General features: G+C 47.2%; 1 protein-coding gene across 14 annotated transcripts in view; it reads left to right on the top strand.

The window, feature by feature from the left end:
- Positions 1 to 16,843, top strand: part of Ralgps1 (Ral GEF with PH domain and SH3 binding motif 1) — a 250,289-nt gene that overhangs the window by 120,600 nt on the left and 112,846 nt on the right. For all 14 annotated transcript variants that reach the window (XM_033759014.1, XM_033759017.1, XM_033759016.1 and 11 more), the window contains one exon: positions 2,032 to 2,158. In XM_033759014.1, the coding sequence (XP_033614905.1) occupies positions 2,032 to 2,158 (127 nt within the window). The remainder of the gene's footprint in view (positions 1 to 2,031; positions 2,159 to 16,843) is intronic.

Consider the following 16,843-nt stretch of genomic DNA (forward strand, 5'->3'; position numbering starts at 1 on the left):
AGGCTGAGGTGTAGTCCACACAGGTACTGCAGAGGTACAGTCCACACAAGTGCTACACAGGCTGGTAGGTAGGCTGAACATGGCAGGGGACGTGGACAGTCACCCAGTGGGGACCAGAAAACCAGTGATGTGGACATTGGAAGCCAGCATGGCTCAGCCAGTGTGTGTGAGGCTGACACTGGGGTTTGTTTGGCTGCTGCATGAATATGGCTGATTGTCAAAGAAGTTGGTGGGATTCTAGATTGCATTAGTTAAAAAAAAAAATACCTGAACAAGGGAGGTCAGGGGCCTGCTTAACTTTGCAAGGGCTGTTCACGCTAGGGATATGGGTTTGTTCTGGGTGTATATTGTTCATTTGGAAAATGTCTCATCCTTAATCTAAGAGCTCATTTCAAATGTCATTTCACTCTGTAGCTTCCCTCACTTCCCTTACCCACATTCCTTTATTACTTGTCTTGGTCTTCAGTCTTTATTTACTTACTTACCATATTGCTAAAAGATATCTTGCTTCTCTATTAAATCAAGTCTCCCAGGAACATTCAGACAAGTCACTTAATCCTTGTGGTTATGAACTTGGAATAGAAGCAATAATCTTGCTCCCTTTTCATCTCTGGGCTTTGTAAATACCAGACGAGTTGAACATTACGGTGCTTTACAAGCAGCAATGGAAGATGGTGTTACTTCCTGTCCATTTGTCACTCTAATGAATAACAACCTCAAGTTAGCAAGCCAGTTAAGCAGCCGTTATTCCTAGCATCTGTGTGAGCATCCCCACACTGCTGTTTCCTGAATTTCTCAGTGGGAGAAGAAAACAGCTTGTTCTTTATTTTCCAACTTCTTTCTTTCAGCTTATCTCTTGTCTGTCCTCCCTGAAGTCTGGGCTGTCATGTTCAGTGGCCCATCTCATGGCTGCATCTTCAAGGGAGGAACAGGGCAGGGCCTACCCAACATAGCTTGGGCTTTCTGATGTAGCAGATATGGCCCGGGATTCACAGACTCAAGTCCTGGGCATGGCTCTGCTCCCCTGGTGCTGGCAGTCAGCGTTCCCCTACGCTCTGCTGTATGGTGGGGCTGGTGAACACTGGCAGGTCTGTTGGTCCAGGTCTTTGCAGGAGCCACTGGGGTCTCAAGACCAAGCTTGGGCCATGGATGCTCTAGGCCAGAAGGCCTGCTTTACTTATACTCTCAGACTTAGCCATTGACTTCAATTCCAGAAGCTCTAGACCCTGGCTGTTGGACTTGAGTGAACTCCCAGCATTAACCGCATGTTATGCCAAAGCCAGCTCTCCCGAGGAAACATTTCCTTTCAAGCTTTCCCAACCATTCTTTTCAAGCCAGGCCTCCCAATCTAGACCCCTTTCCTCAAAGTCATTGTATTTAAGGAGTCTTATTGCACTGGGCCTTGACTTGGGACATGCAAGGTGACTACCTCCTGAGACCTTAATCTGGAACAACAGGAATTCAGATGTCTACTTATCCTTCCAAGAAGGCACCCTGTAAATATAACATGGGAGAATGCCAGGAAATCTTGAGGATTCTTGGGTAGCCATCCTGGCTCTCCTGGAATGCTGTGTGGCATATGAGTTATGAGTTGTTTGCAGGCTCCCAGAGCCATCTGCCATGGAGATGTTGAGGGGAGAGAAGGTAACTGCGAACTTAGGAAGAGTTTCTCTTACAGCTCCTTGCTGCTCTAGGGTCTGTATAGCACGGAGAGCAGTGCTTTTTTTTTTTTTTTTTTTTTTTTTTTAAATTTTTTTTTTTTTTTTTTTTTTGCTAGGGGATTTGGCATCATGTCGTACTGTGAGGTAGGTAGCTTCAGGAGGACCCTCCAATTGTGAGATTCTCTGAAAACAAGACTAAGTTATCCATCTCTAAATGAAACAGCATTTAAAAATCTCTTGTTGAGTCTACACCATAGAAGAGCCATTTAGAATGTTGTCTTTGTTCTTCGTCCACAGCTATTCTCTGCATCTAACTTTATCTCGTTTATTTCTTTTCTCTCTCATGTTCTGTAATTTCTTCTCATTCCAGCTGTTGAATCGAAAAGACAAGACCACCTTTGAGAAATTGGACTACCTGATGTCCAAAGAAGATAATTACAAGCGGACGCGGGAATATATTCGAAGCCTGAAGATGGTGCCCAGTATTCCCTATCTAGGTAGGAGTCTCAATTTCCTTTTTCTTTTTTTTTAATAAAACATGTTCAGTGCCAAATGGGGTATTTTTATAGTTTCTAATTGAGAATTTTCCAGGAAGCAGCAAGGGTCAAAGATAAAGAGGCAGTTGCTAGGCTCCTTGGGTTGGAACTGGCTTGTTGATGTTTCCCAGGGATGAGAACCTCGATGCGGGGGAGAAAAGAGCAGTGTTCTGCCTCTTAGATATGTGCTGTGTGAACTCCAGGCTTCCAGGCTGCGGCCAAGACAGACCGCCCTTACAGTGGTTCATCCACATCCTCCTGAACTGGGGATCCCAGCACAAACCCTCTGTTCTGATTCTCTGGGCACTGTTCGTGCAGTTCCTAAGATTAGTACAAACAGAATTAGAGTAATAATTACTAATTTTTCTGTGGAAAATGATGTAAGCGTTCCCTGCATGGAATTAGGAGAAGAAAGTTAATATTATTCATTATCCTACTTAAAGATACTTTACTTACATCTTATTCATTTAGACATATATAAAATATGTTTATTCCATCTTGAAAAGCTAGTGTTGTTATCCACGTTTCTATACTATTTAAGTTGTTGGTATGTTTTACAGTGAACATCTTTATTGCAAAAACTTCTATATATGGTTATGAATATTACTTTGCAATAAATTCCTACATGTGTGATCACTGAGTCAAAACTTACACAAAATATATGCCTTTTAATGTATCTTTTCAAAATGCTCTCCGGAGAGGTTAACCTACACATTCATTAGAAAGTGACGAAATTATCTCCTACTGTACATTTTTCTGTCTTTTCTTTTTTCTTTCTCTCCTTTTTAAATCTTTAAATCATGGCCAACTTGATGGGTGAAAAGTGCTGCCTGTGTTTTGGGCTTTGGCGTTATGCTAGTTTTAGGAAAAAGTGTATGTAAACTGAGGTTTTAAAGATAATGTAAACTAAGGTTTTATAGAAGTTCTGCCTGGTATTTTCAGGGATCCAGAACAGTTTTTTGGAGATATATCTTCGGCAGCTTTTGAAATATCTTCCATGAGCATTTTTTATTTAGATTTTCTAATTCTTTCAAAGCCAGTTTGGAAAATTTAGTTTTTAGTAGGAAATTGTCTATTGGATCCAAGTTTTCAAAATTATCACCATAAAGAGTGTGTGTGTGTGTGTGTGTGTGTGTGTGTGTGTGTGTACACATGCACTAGCGGGCATTCAGCCCAGGGCCTTCATACTGAGCTATCTCCCCAACCCTTTAAAAAAAAAATTTTTTTTTAAGATTTTGAGTCAAGGTCTCACTTAGTCACTACGTTGCTCAGACTGGGCTCAAACCTGCAGCCCTCCTGCCTCTGCCTCCCAGGGTTCTGGGGTTATAGTTGGGTGTCACCATACTCATCTTCCATTTCATTTTTTAACCATAGTGTATTACACAGAATCATCTTATAAATTTGACCCTCTATGTATATATGGTTGCATTTGCTTTTGTGGTCCTAATAGTTTATTTTTTATTTTTTATTTTCTTTTTAAAATTTGCCTTGCTAGAGGTTTATCTGTTAGTCTTTCCAAAAAATTAGATTTTAAACTTATTCATCAGGCACACTATTTTCTGATTTTAATATTGTATTTTATCAGTCTACACATTTAGGTTATCTTTATTTTATTTTATTTTTTGTGGTACTGGGGATTGAATTTGGGTCCTCGAACTCGGCTCCTTTCACTTGCAAGGCAGATGGACTTGCAAGGCAGACGGTGGAACCACTGAGCTACTTCCCCGGCCCTAGGGTATCTTTAAATTGATGATAAAACAGCCAGGGATCTAGCTCAGTGGCACCGTCCCTGCCTTGCAAGCATAAGGTCCTGAGTTCGATCCCCGGTACTGAGCAAAAAAAAAGAGAGAACCTGTCTCTAAATTGATGACAAAGCATTGTAACATTGCTTCACCTGCGCATTGTTTCTTAGTGACACATAAAACAGATGCATCTTTATAAGAATTCTATATAATTTTTTACTGTGGAAACAGTTAAGTCATTAAAATATCCTCCAATTTCTGCTTTTTGGCATCTTATGTAATATGATGTATAACATTCTCAGTGATTTTTAAAATATTCAGTAGTAAAGCTTCAATTTTTCTTTTATTCAAATATTAGTGGTTTTTAATTTTCAAGATCTTTGGATATTTTTCTAACAGCTTCATTGAAATAACTACCCTATAATCCATTTAAATGTATTGTTTGGGTTTTTTTTTTTTTTAGTATATTCACAAAAGATGTAGCTATTATCACAGTCAATTCTAAAGTATTTTTTTATCACTTTAAAAGGAAATCCCTTCACCCACTAATGGTCACTCCCATTTCCCTCTGGCCACCCTCCCCATCCTCGGCTCCTAGCGACCACTAATCTACTTTTTGCCTTCAGAGATTGCCTGTTCTAGAAATTTCGTATAAATCGAATCATGCCTGCTGTCTTTCATGGCTGGCTTCCTTCTTTTAGCACCATGTTTTCAAAATCCATCCATAGTAGCGTAGGAGCAGTACTTAATTCTTATTGCCAAATGGTAACCCATTGTGTAGAGATAACAGTGCATTTTATTTACCCATTTATTTGACGGACATTTGAGTTGTTTTCACTATTCGGCTATTATAAAAAACACTGCTATGAATGGCTTTTTAAAAAGTCATAATGTTTTTACGTGGGTTTAGAATATGTGACCATATATATACTTTCTAGCTCTAAAATAAATTTGAGGTTTTTTCTTGTAGCTTAATATATAATCAATTTTTATAAATGTTTCATGGGCCACAGAAAAGAAGGTATAATCTCTCAAATTATTCTTAAATTTGTATTATGGTATTCAAATTATTAATGTTTGACAATTTGGTCTATCAAGAACAGAACTAGATGTTAGCGTCCCTTTGTATCTTTAGTAGTTTCTGCCTTGTGTATTTGGTATGTAGGAATTTATAATAGCTGTAGATTTATTGTGAAGTGTCCCATACAAAAAAACTTGGTTCCAAAAGCCAGGCATGGTGGCACATGCCTATAATCTTAGCATTCAAGAGGCCGAGGCAGGAGGACTGCCATGAGTTTGAGGCCAGCCTGAACTACATAAGTAAGACCCTGTCTCCAAAAACAAAAGCAAAAAAACTTGATTCCAGTTTGTGACTTGCTTGGACTTCCTTGATATGAATTGTGTGACACATTTTATTTTTCATTTGCATTTATTTTATAAAGCTTTGACTGCATTTTAGATTTTAGTAGTGTCATTTCCTTGTTTTAGGCATGGTCCTTGCAAACAGAATTCAGCTGCACTCAATCTTAAGAGACTTGCCTTTTTGTAGGGGATGTACTTACTTCTTACACACTCGTTTAGTCTTATGCCATGTAATTGAATTGAATGTCGTTCTGTGCTTTCTTTGTTCTCTTCGTCAGCTTGCCATAAACGGCAGCATTTTCCGCTTGGTGGCTGGCGCATCCCTACCTCGGGCATGCAGAGGAAGGGCATGTTGGTGTGCATTCCCACTCGGTGTGAGGCTGTGAGACATGGGATTTACGATACGAGAGTGAGGGGAGCCTGGGCCCAGCGCCGGTTCAGCTCGTGGTGGCGCTCCAGGATGGTGGAGGAGGCCTCCTTTCTCGGAGGGGAACGATCCTGGGAGCTGCTGTGTGTTTGTGTCTCGTACTTGGCTAGGCATTTGAATGCATTATCTCACTGGATGCTCACAATAGCCCAGGCCCTGAGAGGTTGCCTAGGGTCACGTCAGCTGCGAAGTGGCAGACTCAGGACTGGACCCAGATGGTCTGGCTCTAAGCCCTCCGCTCTTGACACTGCCCTCTTCTGACTTCCTTTGTCTACTGTTCAGGTCGTTACTTTCTCACCTCTCTCCTACCACTTGTATTTCCTGTGCCGGTTGTAAGTATATTGGCACTGGCACTATGCGAACTAAACAAACGTCTCCACCGTTTTTTGTGAGGCACTGCTGTCTGGGGCATCTGATGTCCTTTGTTAGCCCGCAGCAGCCTCTGGGCCCCTTGTCCTTCACAGAGTCCGGACGGATGCATCCCTCCTTGTTCTGATCCCCTCATCTCGGCTGCCTCTTCCTGGCAGGTGCTTCCCATTAACCCCCAGAGGCCCCTCTCTCCCACACGGCCTTCCTGCCAGGGAGCTGCTGCGCTCTGTCTCTTCAGCCTTGTGATGATCCCCCTCTCTCCAACCCAGTCGGACTGCGTTTCTCCGAGTGCCCCTAAACGACCCTGACGAGTGGGGGATGACCGGAGGTGCTGACTCTCACTGCTCTCCGTTCCCAGGACAGTCCATGAGGTTTTACCACCGAGCTCTGCAGTCTGCATTCAAAGTCGTGAAGCAGGATGTCCTTCTGAGGCTCAGTGGGGCCATCGTGGGAGGAGCGGGCCCGGGCTCCACCTGCCCCTCCGACTGCCGCAGACAGACCTGCCCAGGCCTAGGCTGCAGATTCAGTACTGGATTCCTCCTGAAAACCCAACCTGTCCCCGGGATAAATTGTTTATCTAAAGAGGAATAGTTACATAATTCCTGGAAAGTACAATATAGGAAAAAATGTCTGAAACCATTTGTTTTTCCCCTGGCAAAGTCTCGATGTGGGTCCTTTCTTTCTGGGGTGGGAGGAGCATTAGGTCCCTCTTATTTTAAGCTGCTCTTTCCGTTCCACAGTTCCAGACTGTGCATGCTGCTTGGGCTGTTGTTTACCTCTAATGGCAAATGTGGCTTTCATTTTTTGTAACGATTCTCTTCTGCCTCTGTGGAAGTTTTTACGCTACCTGGGTTCCTGTTTCTCCGCGTAAAGATGCCCGGTGGAGTGCTAGCCGGTATTCCTACCCGCCGTGTGGGTGTGCATTCCCACTCCTTTGATGCACACGTTAGAGCCAGTTGGCCGCAGGTTGGTGTCCTGAGATCTTTGTGAAACATAATTTAAAAAACACTGAGGAAAACTTACTACCTTTAAAACCTAAGGCTTTGAATCAAATAGTTTCGTCCAGCTCACTTCAAAGTGCGAAGCTGGCATCGGGAAGTAGGCCAGCTATTTGCAGCCAATTCAATCCCAACCCTTACTGAAATGACACAATAGCAGGAGAGAATGGATACTCCACTCGCTTCTAAGTAGCTGCATTGATTTAGGGGATGTTTGGTTTCCACCACTTATTATTTCTTCCAGGAAATCACGAAATGAAATGAGGAATGTGATCGATTTTAAATGCTTTAGAGCTGACTCTAGAAATACCATAGCAGTGTGGAAAATTGTGATCTCTCAAGGAACAAAAAAATTAGGCGGTGTGATGGTTCTGAGCGAAACAAAACATTAGGACATTCTTAGTAAACATACCCAGACCTCTACTATGAGAAGCAAACTTCTAGAACCTAAGCTATTTCTTCGCACAAGCAAATGCTCCAAGTTTTTTTAAAAAAGTGTTTTCAAAGACAAATTTTGAAGTTTAAAAACAAAGGCAAGTTGTTTGAGTATAAGTCGCACAGGGATAAACTGTCAGGTACCTAGAGGAACCCTCAGAAAGAAGTGACCATTGGCCGGGAGGAAGTGTGTGCCCCAGACCCCTCTGTGCGCTCCTCTGCCTTTCCCCGCGAGATGCTCAGCTTGCTTCTAGTTTCTTCTTCCTCGCCGGTGCTCAGGGCTGCACTGTGGGCTCTTGACCATCAGAGGTGACGGTGAGGGAGCCTGACACCTGCTGCCCGGGCCCAGGGTGGGGGCCCCTCCCTCACCTTACTGTTACGGGGCACCAGGAAGGAGGAACGAGCAGAGTGTAGAGGGTACAGGTGGGGAGGTGAGCAGCCCGGACAAAGATGATAGCTTGGGCAAGAGCCCTGAAGTAGGGAAAACACGTTTGTTAGAAAATCTGGCTGGAGAATGGAGGATGGGGGGAGGGTGTCAGGAGAAGCAGCTGGAGGGCAAGGGAGGGGAGATTGCCGAGGAGATACGGGGAGGGGGGCGCTCAGGCTCTGACCCCACAGCACAGTAGGCAGCCATGGAAGGGGTGAAGCAAGGGTGCTACTGGATTGGATTTGCCTTGAGCATACATCATCTTGGCCTCAGCACAATGAGTGGCTTCCAGAAGGTCCTGCGGGAGGAGGGAGACCAATTAGAGGATCATGTATAAGCCCGTGATGAGTCACTGTGGTGCAGAAAGTGCTCCAGGGGAGGGAAAGGCCTTTACAAACAGTTAATTTTAGGGCAAAGCCTTGGAAAGACTTGAGACAGCTGTCCGTCCGCACAGCCTCTATACCTGATGGAGACTCAGCGCATCCCTGCACTTAGGCGTGGAGGACCCACGCCTGCATTTGAGCTGTGTTGTCTTAAAGCAGAGGTGAAGGAGCAAGCGCAGGAGGGGTGGAGCAGACTGATGTCACAGCTTCTGCTTCCTGAGAGGTGGGACGGAATGGCTGTTGCCCTCTGGGGGCTGCCAACCCCAGGCAAAATCTGCCAGCAGTCATGTCAGGGACAGCAGTCACGTTATCCAGCTGACCTCATGGTGGCCAGCACTTAGGACAGTGCTTTCCTTTAATGTCCAGCTGAAAAAATTCCATTCCATGTGCAGGAAATCAGCCTTTTTTCAGTCCTCACCCGCAGGTTCCCAAGGATCCCCCAGAAGCACTCATTTGCTGCGGAACTCCTTCCTACTTGCTGGGGCCTCGCGCTTTCCCAGTTAGGCTCTCCAGTTTGCCCCGTGTGGGGCCCGGCTTCTTCCTTACTGGGCAGCAAGGCCCGGGCATGTGTAAGGGGCCTAAGCATGGATCCTGATATGACCCTCGCTGGAGTCTTGGCCAGCGCCACCCCCACCCCACCCTGATCGCCATACGGCAGGGCCAAAGTGCTGCCTCTCCCTCTGGGGCCTTCCCTCAAGGAGGGCATTCAACCCTCTCTGGGATTCACCAAGTCGGAAAAAGCTTTCCTCCGACACCAGGCTCAAACCTGATTCTCAGTCATCAGGAAGAGCTGAAAGACCCTCCCATCCAAAGCTCAGGAAACCTTTTTCATTGTTTTTGTAGAGTGGCTAGCTACATATTGTTCCAAATCTCTCCCTTCTGGAAGGGAAAAGATTCTTGGGATTTTCTCTAGGACTTTGTAGTCTGTCTCAGTTCTTAACAAAAGGCCAGTGGATTTCGTTAAAACCCCCCATTTAATGAACTCCCCAAACCCCCACAATTTGACCTGTGACTTACCCAGCATCATAGGCTAGGCCGACCAAGTTTAACTCAAGACTTCCTGCTCTCAGCTGGGGCTCTGCCGGGCTTTAACTAGTGCGTCCTCCTTCGACATCTGTCTCCATGGTGATAAACAGTGGAGGCAAACATGAAGGTCAGGAAGGAAGCCCTCAGGGGCAGGTTGACTTCCTGCATGCCTTGCTTCTCAGAGCTGGGCACCTTGTTCCCTTATTCCTCCTGGCCCATGGAAGGAAGGACCAGCCGTCAGTTCTACTCTAGGTCAGGTTTTGTTTGATACCCTACCCTCCACCCCAGGAGATAGGGCACAAATCCTTTGTGTGCAAGAGAAAGTGTGATTTTGTAGCAGAAATCTGTATTCTTATTAGGGTGCCTGCTTTCTCTTGACTTTTTTTTTTAGTCTTTGGATCTGTATTTAGAAACTAATAATTTCAACAACTCATGTTTATTCTTTTACCATGTGACAGGCACTTTTTGTACATGTTTTAATTTAATCTTCCCAACACTCCTTCCTCTGAGTCACTATATTTATTTTGTAGCTACCAAATATAAATAAAATTCATATTAAAGGCAACTTTTTTTTCCTTTCTCTATTGAGTATTTGATTTTTCTTACTCTCTCATGGGTCTCATCCTGGGAGCATCCAGCTGCTACATGCTTGGCAGCCCTGTGGCGATGCCTCTGTGACAAGGGACCAAGGCCTCCTGACAACCACAGAGGTAATAGGTTCCGCCTAAAAGTCAAAGCTTTCAGATGAGACCACAGCCTCAGCCAGCAGTGTGACTGAACTCTCAAAAGAAGCCTTGAGCCAGAGACACCCATGTAAGACACACCCAGATTCCTGATCCACAGAACCAGTGAAATAATATGCACTGCCCTCTGGGAGTATTTGTCAGGTAGCAATGGATAGATAGCTAGTACGGCCTTTACCAGTACCCCACAGTGACTGTCCTCTGTTCCTCAGGCTATATTGGGATGAAATCCACTGTTGATCCACATGCAGGACGCTGTAAGATTGATCCCGAGAGGCAGCAGGAAACACAAGTTCCCTCTCAAAAGCTGATTTTTTTTTTCTCTTTCTTTTTCTTTTTGTACTGGAGATCAAACTCAGGACCTTGCACTAGCCAGGCAGGCACTGTGCTGCTGAGCTATATTCCCCACCCTCAAAAGCTGACTTTGAGGAAGGAAATTCTATAGGTTGAAGAGATGGCTGCCATTTTGAGAGGCAGTGAGCTGCGGTGGCTCTGTAAGGAACACGGGCACAGGGAAGACTGATCAGGGCCTGGAAGGCCATCTTCACTGACTGAGTGCATCCTGGGCCCTGGGCTGCAGTGTGTGCTGGTCTGCAGAGGCCCCCAATGCCTTTTCCGGGTAAATGAGGAGTCCAACCCATGTTATGCCCAGATAGGCTATGCTCAGGAATGGCGTTAGGTACTCATTCTTTTTTCTTTTTATTTTGGTACCGGGGATCGAACTCAGGTCCTTGTGCTTACGAGGCAGGTGGCGGAACCACTGAGCTAAATCCCTGACCCTACTTGCTCATTCTTTAAACAAATTTTTTGAATTAACGAAGCAACACATTGCTTGCCATAAAGATCGTTCACACTAAAACGTCATCTATAAAGTACAAAGTAAAAATCCTATTCTTCTTCTGCCTGTCCAGAGGCACCAACCACTAACACCTAGCCCATGTGCCATTCCAGACTGTCTCATCCACATCTGCAAGAGATGTGCTGTGTATGGGAGAGAGACAATACTGTCCCATATTTTAGCCAAAATCGGAGCATTTCATACATACTGTTTTGTACCTTACTCGCTTTCCAACCGAAAATGCCACAGATCTTGTTCAGTGGCAGCAAATGTGAAACTCCCTGATTCTGTCTGGGGGCTCTGTGGCATCTGCAGATGCCTGGGTGATTTTCTGGGCATAGCTGTGCCTTAGCTGAAGCTACGAGGTAGCGTCTCCCTTTTACAGATGGCGGAGTGGGAAATACCCTTCCACCTGTGTCCTCCCATCAGCGTTCTGAAACAGGCGCGCTGGATGTGGGGCTGCGAGGGCATACTGCGATTTTCCGGTAGCCAGTTCTGGGAAGCTGCTGTGAAGGCTGCCTCCGCCTTCCACCCACAGTGTGGGCATGGCTGTTTTCACATGCTCCCCATGCCAGATACTGCCAGTCATCTTTTATTTATACTAAAGAGACAGGTGAAAGATGGTGTCTTTTAAACATACAGTTCTCCACTTGCCAGTTCTCTCAGGCTTTGGGTCAGGCAGCCAGGCCTTCAGGCCTTCCGCCCAACTGATCAGTCACCCTCTGCCTCCGCCTCTGCTTCCTGAGTATCAGTCCTGACCCCTCTCCCCGTTTCCCCAGCACAGCATGCACTGTCTTGATCTATGAGAAAAAGCTGCCTGGCTTTGGATTCCTGGAAGAAGAGGCTGACCTAAAGCCCATGTCCAGCACATGTGTCTGGGACCTGCTCAGTGTCCCGGGCTTCGAGGAGGCTGCATGCCTTTTCTAATTCTTTCCCCTATTGAAATGATTAGGGTGTAGACCTCTGTCATCACATGGCTTGAGAAGGGAATTCTAATTCCATTCCCTCCATAAGAGTGCTTCCAGGCTCTGGGTCACACTCGGCTCTGCTGAAGCTCAGGGCAAAGGTGGCCAAGGAGCCCTCTGCCCACTCTGAGATGCGCCCTAGCTTTATCAGGGAAGGGAGCAGCTCCTGACCAGCCCACCACACCAGATTCAGTGAACGGGGCATGGGACAGCCAGATGGCCACCCACCCAGGAGGGGCCACATGTGGAAGTGCTTTGGGAGGCTGTGCAGATGGGAGACATAATCCAAGTCTGGGCTCCCATGTGTGGGCTCAGCTGACCCAGGATACCCAGGTCAGGAGAGAGAGGATACTTAAATGACTCAGGGACGTTTGGCACCAAGACCTGTGTCCTCAAGGGATGGAATCCCAGGCAAAGGCTGGAATCCCAGGCAAGGGCTGGCTCTGGTCTAACTCTGGGGTCTGAGAGACTAGGGTTAGAAAGCCCCAGTCCTGGAGGCATGGAAATGTGAGATGAGCCGCCGCACCCCTGACCCTGTTTCCAGACAGTGTAGACTAGGGCTAGGGCCAGGAAGAACCGGTAGACAAGGTGACCGCCAGACTAGCCCAAAGTGGGACACTCTGAGTACTGAAGACAGGGGGTGCTGAGGCTGTGGGTTGCAGGTCAAGGGGGTCTCTGTCCCACAGGAAGAGGAGGAAAAAGGCAGGGGCCATGTGTTGGCCCTGGCAAAGGGTGGAAGGCCCCAGAAGCTGTGAAATACTCTCCATCACTGTCCCCTGTTATTCTGTGTCCGTTGTGCTGAGGCACATTGGGGAAACAGTCACAGGCTGGCTTCCTGCCATCCAGCTGCCCTGCACAGACCTGCAGGCTGTGCGCTCTCTGAGCAGGAGACTGCATGCCAGCTTGGGTCTCAGACGCAGTGCTGAGTGATGATGGGCGAGATGTGAGCCCCAGTGGTTTCAGCTCTTCCTCGTGTGTGGTAAGGCAGGAACAGAGGAATCGGACCAACTTAGTTAAGTTCCCAGTGTCTCAGGCTGCCTATTTCTGGGAAGGTCACTTACACTTTTGAGCCTTTGTTGACTGTGTTGAAAGGGTGCTCATAGAACCTACCTCACAGGACTGTGGTAAGAATTTAGAGGTATGCACGCTGCCTGTGGAAAGCACCCAATAGATGGTAGATGGTGTCAGTGTTATGCAGAGAAAAATGCAGTAAGGAAGAGTCCCCTGCAGTGAGCACCTTGGTGCCCCTTGTATACAAAGAGATACTGAGAAATCCAGCACGCCCAGGAAGGTAGGAAAAGGCCCATCAGGGCATAGCCAGGTATCATGTTCAGTGACCCAGCTGGGCTAGATGGGCTGGTGTGTACTTCTTGGGAATAGGAGGGGGTCAGCAGGGGAGGAGCTGGGGAATAGGACCTCAACTGAAGAGTAATGGGATGGAGTCCATATATCTGGTAATTGGGTCCCAGAGAGGATGGGGGGCCAGTGATAACCAAAACGCCTTTTTGAATAGAGACCCAGTCCGTACGTAATCCCTACTTCTTGGGAAACTAGGAAACCTCCCCTGCCTCTCGCCCAGCGTTGACCCTCAGCGGTAGTGTTCTTTCCACTCGGCTCTGCTGCTAGCCCATAGGACACCCAGCCTGGCCCGCCAGTTGGATCCTCTGCCTGGGAATTAGCAGGGAATGTAAAGTGTACCCCTGAGATCAGGAGGACAGTGAGCCCAGCGTGGCTGTCTGGTGGCGTGTGCTTGGACAAGCAGTGAGAAGAGATAAACACCGAGAAACACAAGAAAAACCCTGCAGGAAGGAGAGAGGAAAGAAGCCAGGAAGGATGCTGGGATGCTGCCTTGCTTCTTGAAGGGGTTCCAGGCAGTTTCTGGTTCCTAGCCCTTGTGAGGCCCAGATGCATCCCTGTCCATGGACTTGGGGAGATACCTTATGTCCTTACGTAACCAGCTTATTAAATGAGCTGGAAGCCCTCAGGTGTAACAAGAAACCACTCTTATTTTTCCTCCAGTGTCCTCTTGAGCCTGCCTGTGGATGATTCTTTTTGCATTGGAAGCTAAAAAGTCTTCCTGGTGTCAGACATGACAAAGCCCAGTCCCTTCTAACAATGCTGCCTTGACTCCAGACAGTCTGGACTCCTAAATCCGGCCTCAGAGGCCTGGGGCCTGGGAGGGCACCAAGTCTGCTTCTTGACTGGATCCCAGCCAACCCCCTGCCTCCCTGACCTGTCCATTGAGTTTCTGGCCCTCGAGTTGAGTTTCCAGCATCTCTCACTTCAGGAGCTTGGAGCCCTGGGCCTTAGAATTGGGCTCCACAGCAGACAGAGGTGCCCGTACTCACCCGTGCCATGTTCTGGGAGGGGTCGATCCCCCGATGCCTCTCACTTGATTTGAGGCGGAGAGGACCCCTACCCACCTGCGGTGGTGGAAAAGCTAGAAAGATATCTCATTCTCTTCCACCTGGGACCTTTCCCCTGCACTTCTTACCCAGGCATCAGGTGGGTAAAGCTGCAGAGCCAGTTTTCAGCCGTCCCACTTACAGAGATGGTCTTTACCTTGCTGTGGAATGTAGAGTCCTTGCTGTCTAATATTTTGTCCTTAACGTTCAGAGTCTCAAATAAAACTGAGACAGAAAGAGTACCTTCTTGTATCTGTTGCTCTTAAAGTATAACCTTTTTTGTTTCACCTAGTTGCTGGGTTTCTTTTACTGTAAGAGTCGATAGGACTGAGATGGGGTGAGATGATCTGGAAGTTTGGGAAGACCCCTTGAGCCCCCCGAATATCTGTGGCCTCTTAGGCATGGCGGACTCCCATTACCATTCCTTTCGGCAGTTTGAAAGTTTCTCTTTCAGTCTTGCTGAACTTTGGGAGGACAGGGTTTTATTCAGTGTCCCTTGCTTGGAGAACATTGGTGTTCAAGGTATTGGCCAAAACCAGGACTTGAGGCTTTGGCTGGGGCAGGAGGAAGTCCGGGCTTTGCTGACTTTCACATGGGAGACAAAGGTACGCACCCCGGAGAACCCAAGATTAGGAGGACTCCTATGATTGTAGGCGTTAAGAGGCCCCTGATTGGGATGGGAGAAGAGAAATGCAGTTGATCTGGCCTGATCTGGCTGATGCCGGTGGATTGTTTGCCGGTTGCTGACTGGCTGTGTTTGCTGGTGAGGGAGCAGCCTGATAGCCAGGCTCAGGGCCCGGACACAGCCCCCATCTCCCAGGCTCCTGTTCCGTCGTCATCTGCCGCCTAGTGACCTGACCTCATCCTGTCTTACTAGAGGGAGAATGGGCTCCACATTTCTGAGAGCCTCTTTTTCCTTCTCTTTCCATATAGCTAGGACGTGGTTTAACAAATCTTAGCTTCGGGTGCTGGAGTGGAGCTCGAGGAAAAGCACTGGTGCCCTGGTCTGCTTTCATATGGCTCCCAAGAGGTTTATAAAAAGGGTTGCTTCCAGTTTGACTCTCTAGAGCTCTCTACTTTGGGGCTTGGACCCAAGATGGGGGATCAGCAAGGACTCCTGAGGGAGCAGGGTGGGAACCACACGGGGAAAGTGCACTCTGAACAGTTTGGGTGTGTGCCCTGTGCTGAATCTCCTTCTGGTTTTACCTAAAGAGACTTCAATCTGGGAGGCCCCAGCAAAGCATTCTGAAGCGTCACACTGTGCAGATCCATCCACATAGCACTGATGGCTTTTATTGCAGATTCATGTCATTACAAGGATAATCTGGGAATATATTAAAAAAAACCCTCCCTTTTATATACACAAAAGATGCTACATGGTACACTTGTGAGAAATGCTGAGGTAACAGGCTCACACCCAGACATGAACAGTACCAAACGCCCCACACTTTACAGTCCTGACCTGTGTGCCCACCTGGAGGGTCTCACCCTCCTGACTCCTCTCTTGCCCCTGGCCTCACAGTCATCCTGGCATCTGTGGAGCCAAACAGGACCTAGGAAGCTTGCCATGCTGCAGAGCACCAACCAAGGGATCCGGAGGCCCGGTGATCCAGCAACTCTTGAGAAGCAGCCGGTGCTGAGTGTGACCCCTGTCCTCCAGGAAAGTGTAGTTCACGGATGAGGTGTGGGCTCTGATTTGCTTGTGGTGAGAGGTCCAGTCTGTAGCCATCTTGGGGCCCCTATGCCCTGGCAATAACTTTGCTTCAGCTGAGTGTCTCCTGCAAGGTAGGCTGCCATCTGTGTGGAGGTTAAAATGAAGTGGAGGCTAAAGTGTGAAAGGAGGAGCGTACAAAACTAAATACATAATCTGTGTGGTCACTGCTGTAGCTTTTGGTCTGGCCTGCCTTTTTCCAGCCGGAATCCAAGCCTGACCTGTTTCCTTCTCGGAGGTGGAGGAATCTTGCCTGGAAAGAAAGTCTCTGTGGCAGAAAAGGCAGACACAAGTAGGAAGAGAAGAGGTGCCTCGAACTACAGCGACCAGCCGGGGACAGAGACACAGGTGCTGGATGAATGTAAACTGGGTGGAGGGATGACGAGGAGTCCTGAGCGTGGGAAAGGCATATAAATGGAGAGGGAGGGGATTATGGAGTCTGATGAGGTGCTATAAGGAGCCCCTATGTGAAAGATGAGCCTTGTAAACCCTTCTGGAAGAATCCAGGCACACCAGTGCCAGGCCAAGGGCTAGTCTTCCAACTGGGGCTTCATGGCCTGTGATCTGCCCATAGGCTCGAGTCACATGGCATGAAGGAAATGCTTTACCAACATCTGAGTATTGAAGAGAGTGTGTATAGGGTTATATGGCGAACCACGTATGTACACAGACATCACAAGGGATGTATGTCTAAGTACACACACATGAAGTACATACCTAGTTCACAGGGGAGGCTCATACACTGTGCATTGTAAGGATAGTCTGCAGTTGTGTTTTTATTGTAGAGACTTCTTTTTTTTTTTTTTTTTTTTAAA

Source organism: Fukomys damarensis, unplaced genomic scaffold (genome assembly GCF_012274545.1).
Source record: "Fukomys damarensis isolate Sample0158 unplaced genomic scaffold, DMR_v1.0_HiC HiC_scaffold_36, whole genome shotgun sequence".
Lineage (NCBI taxonomy): Eukaryota > Metazoa > Chordata > Mammalia > Rodentia > Bathyergidae > Fukomys > Fukomys damarensis.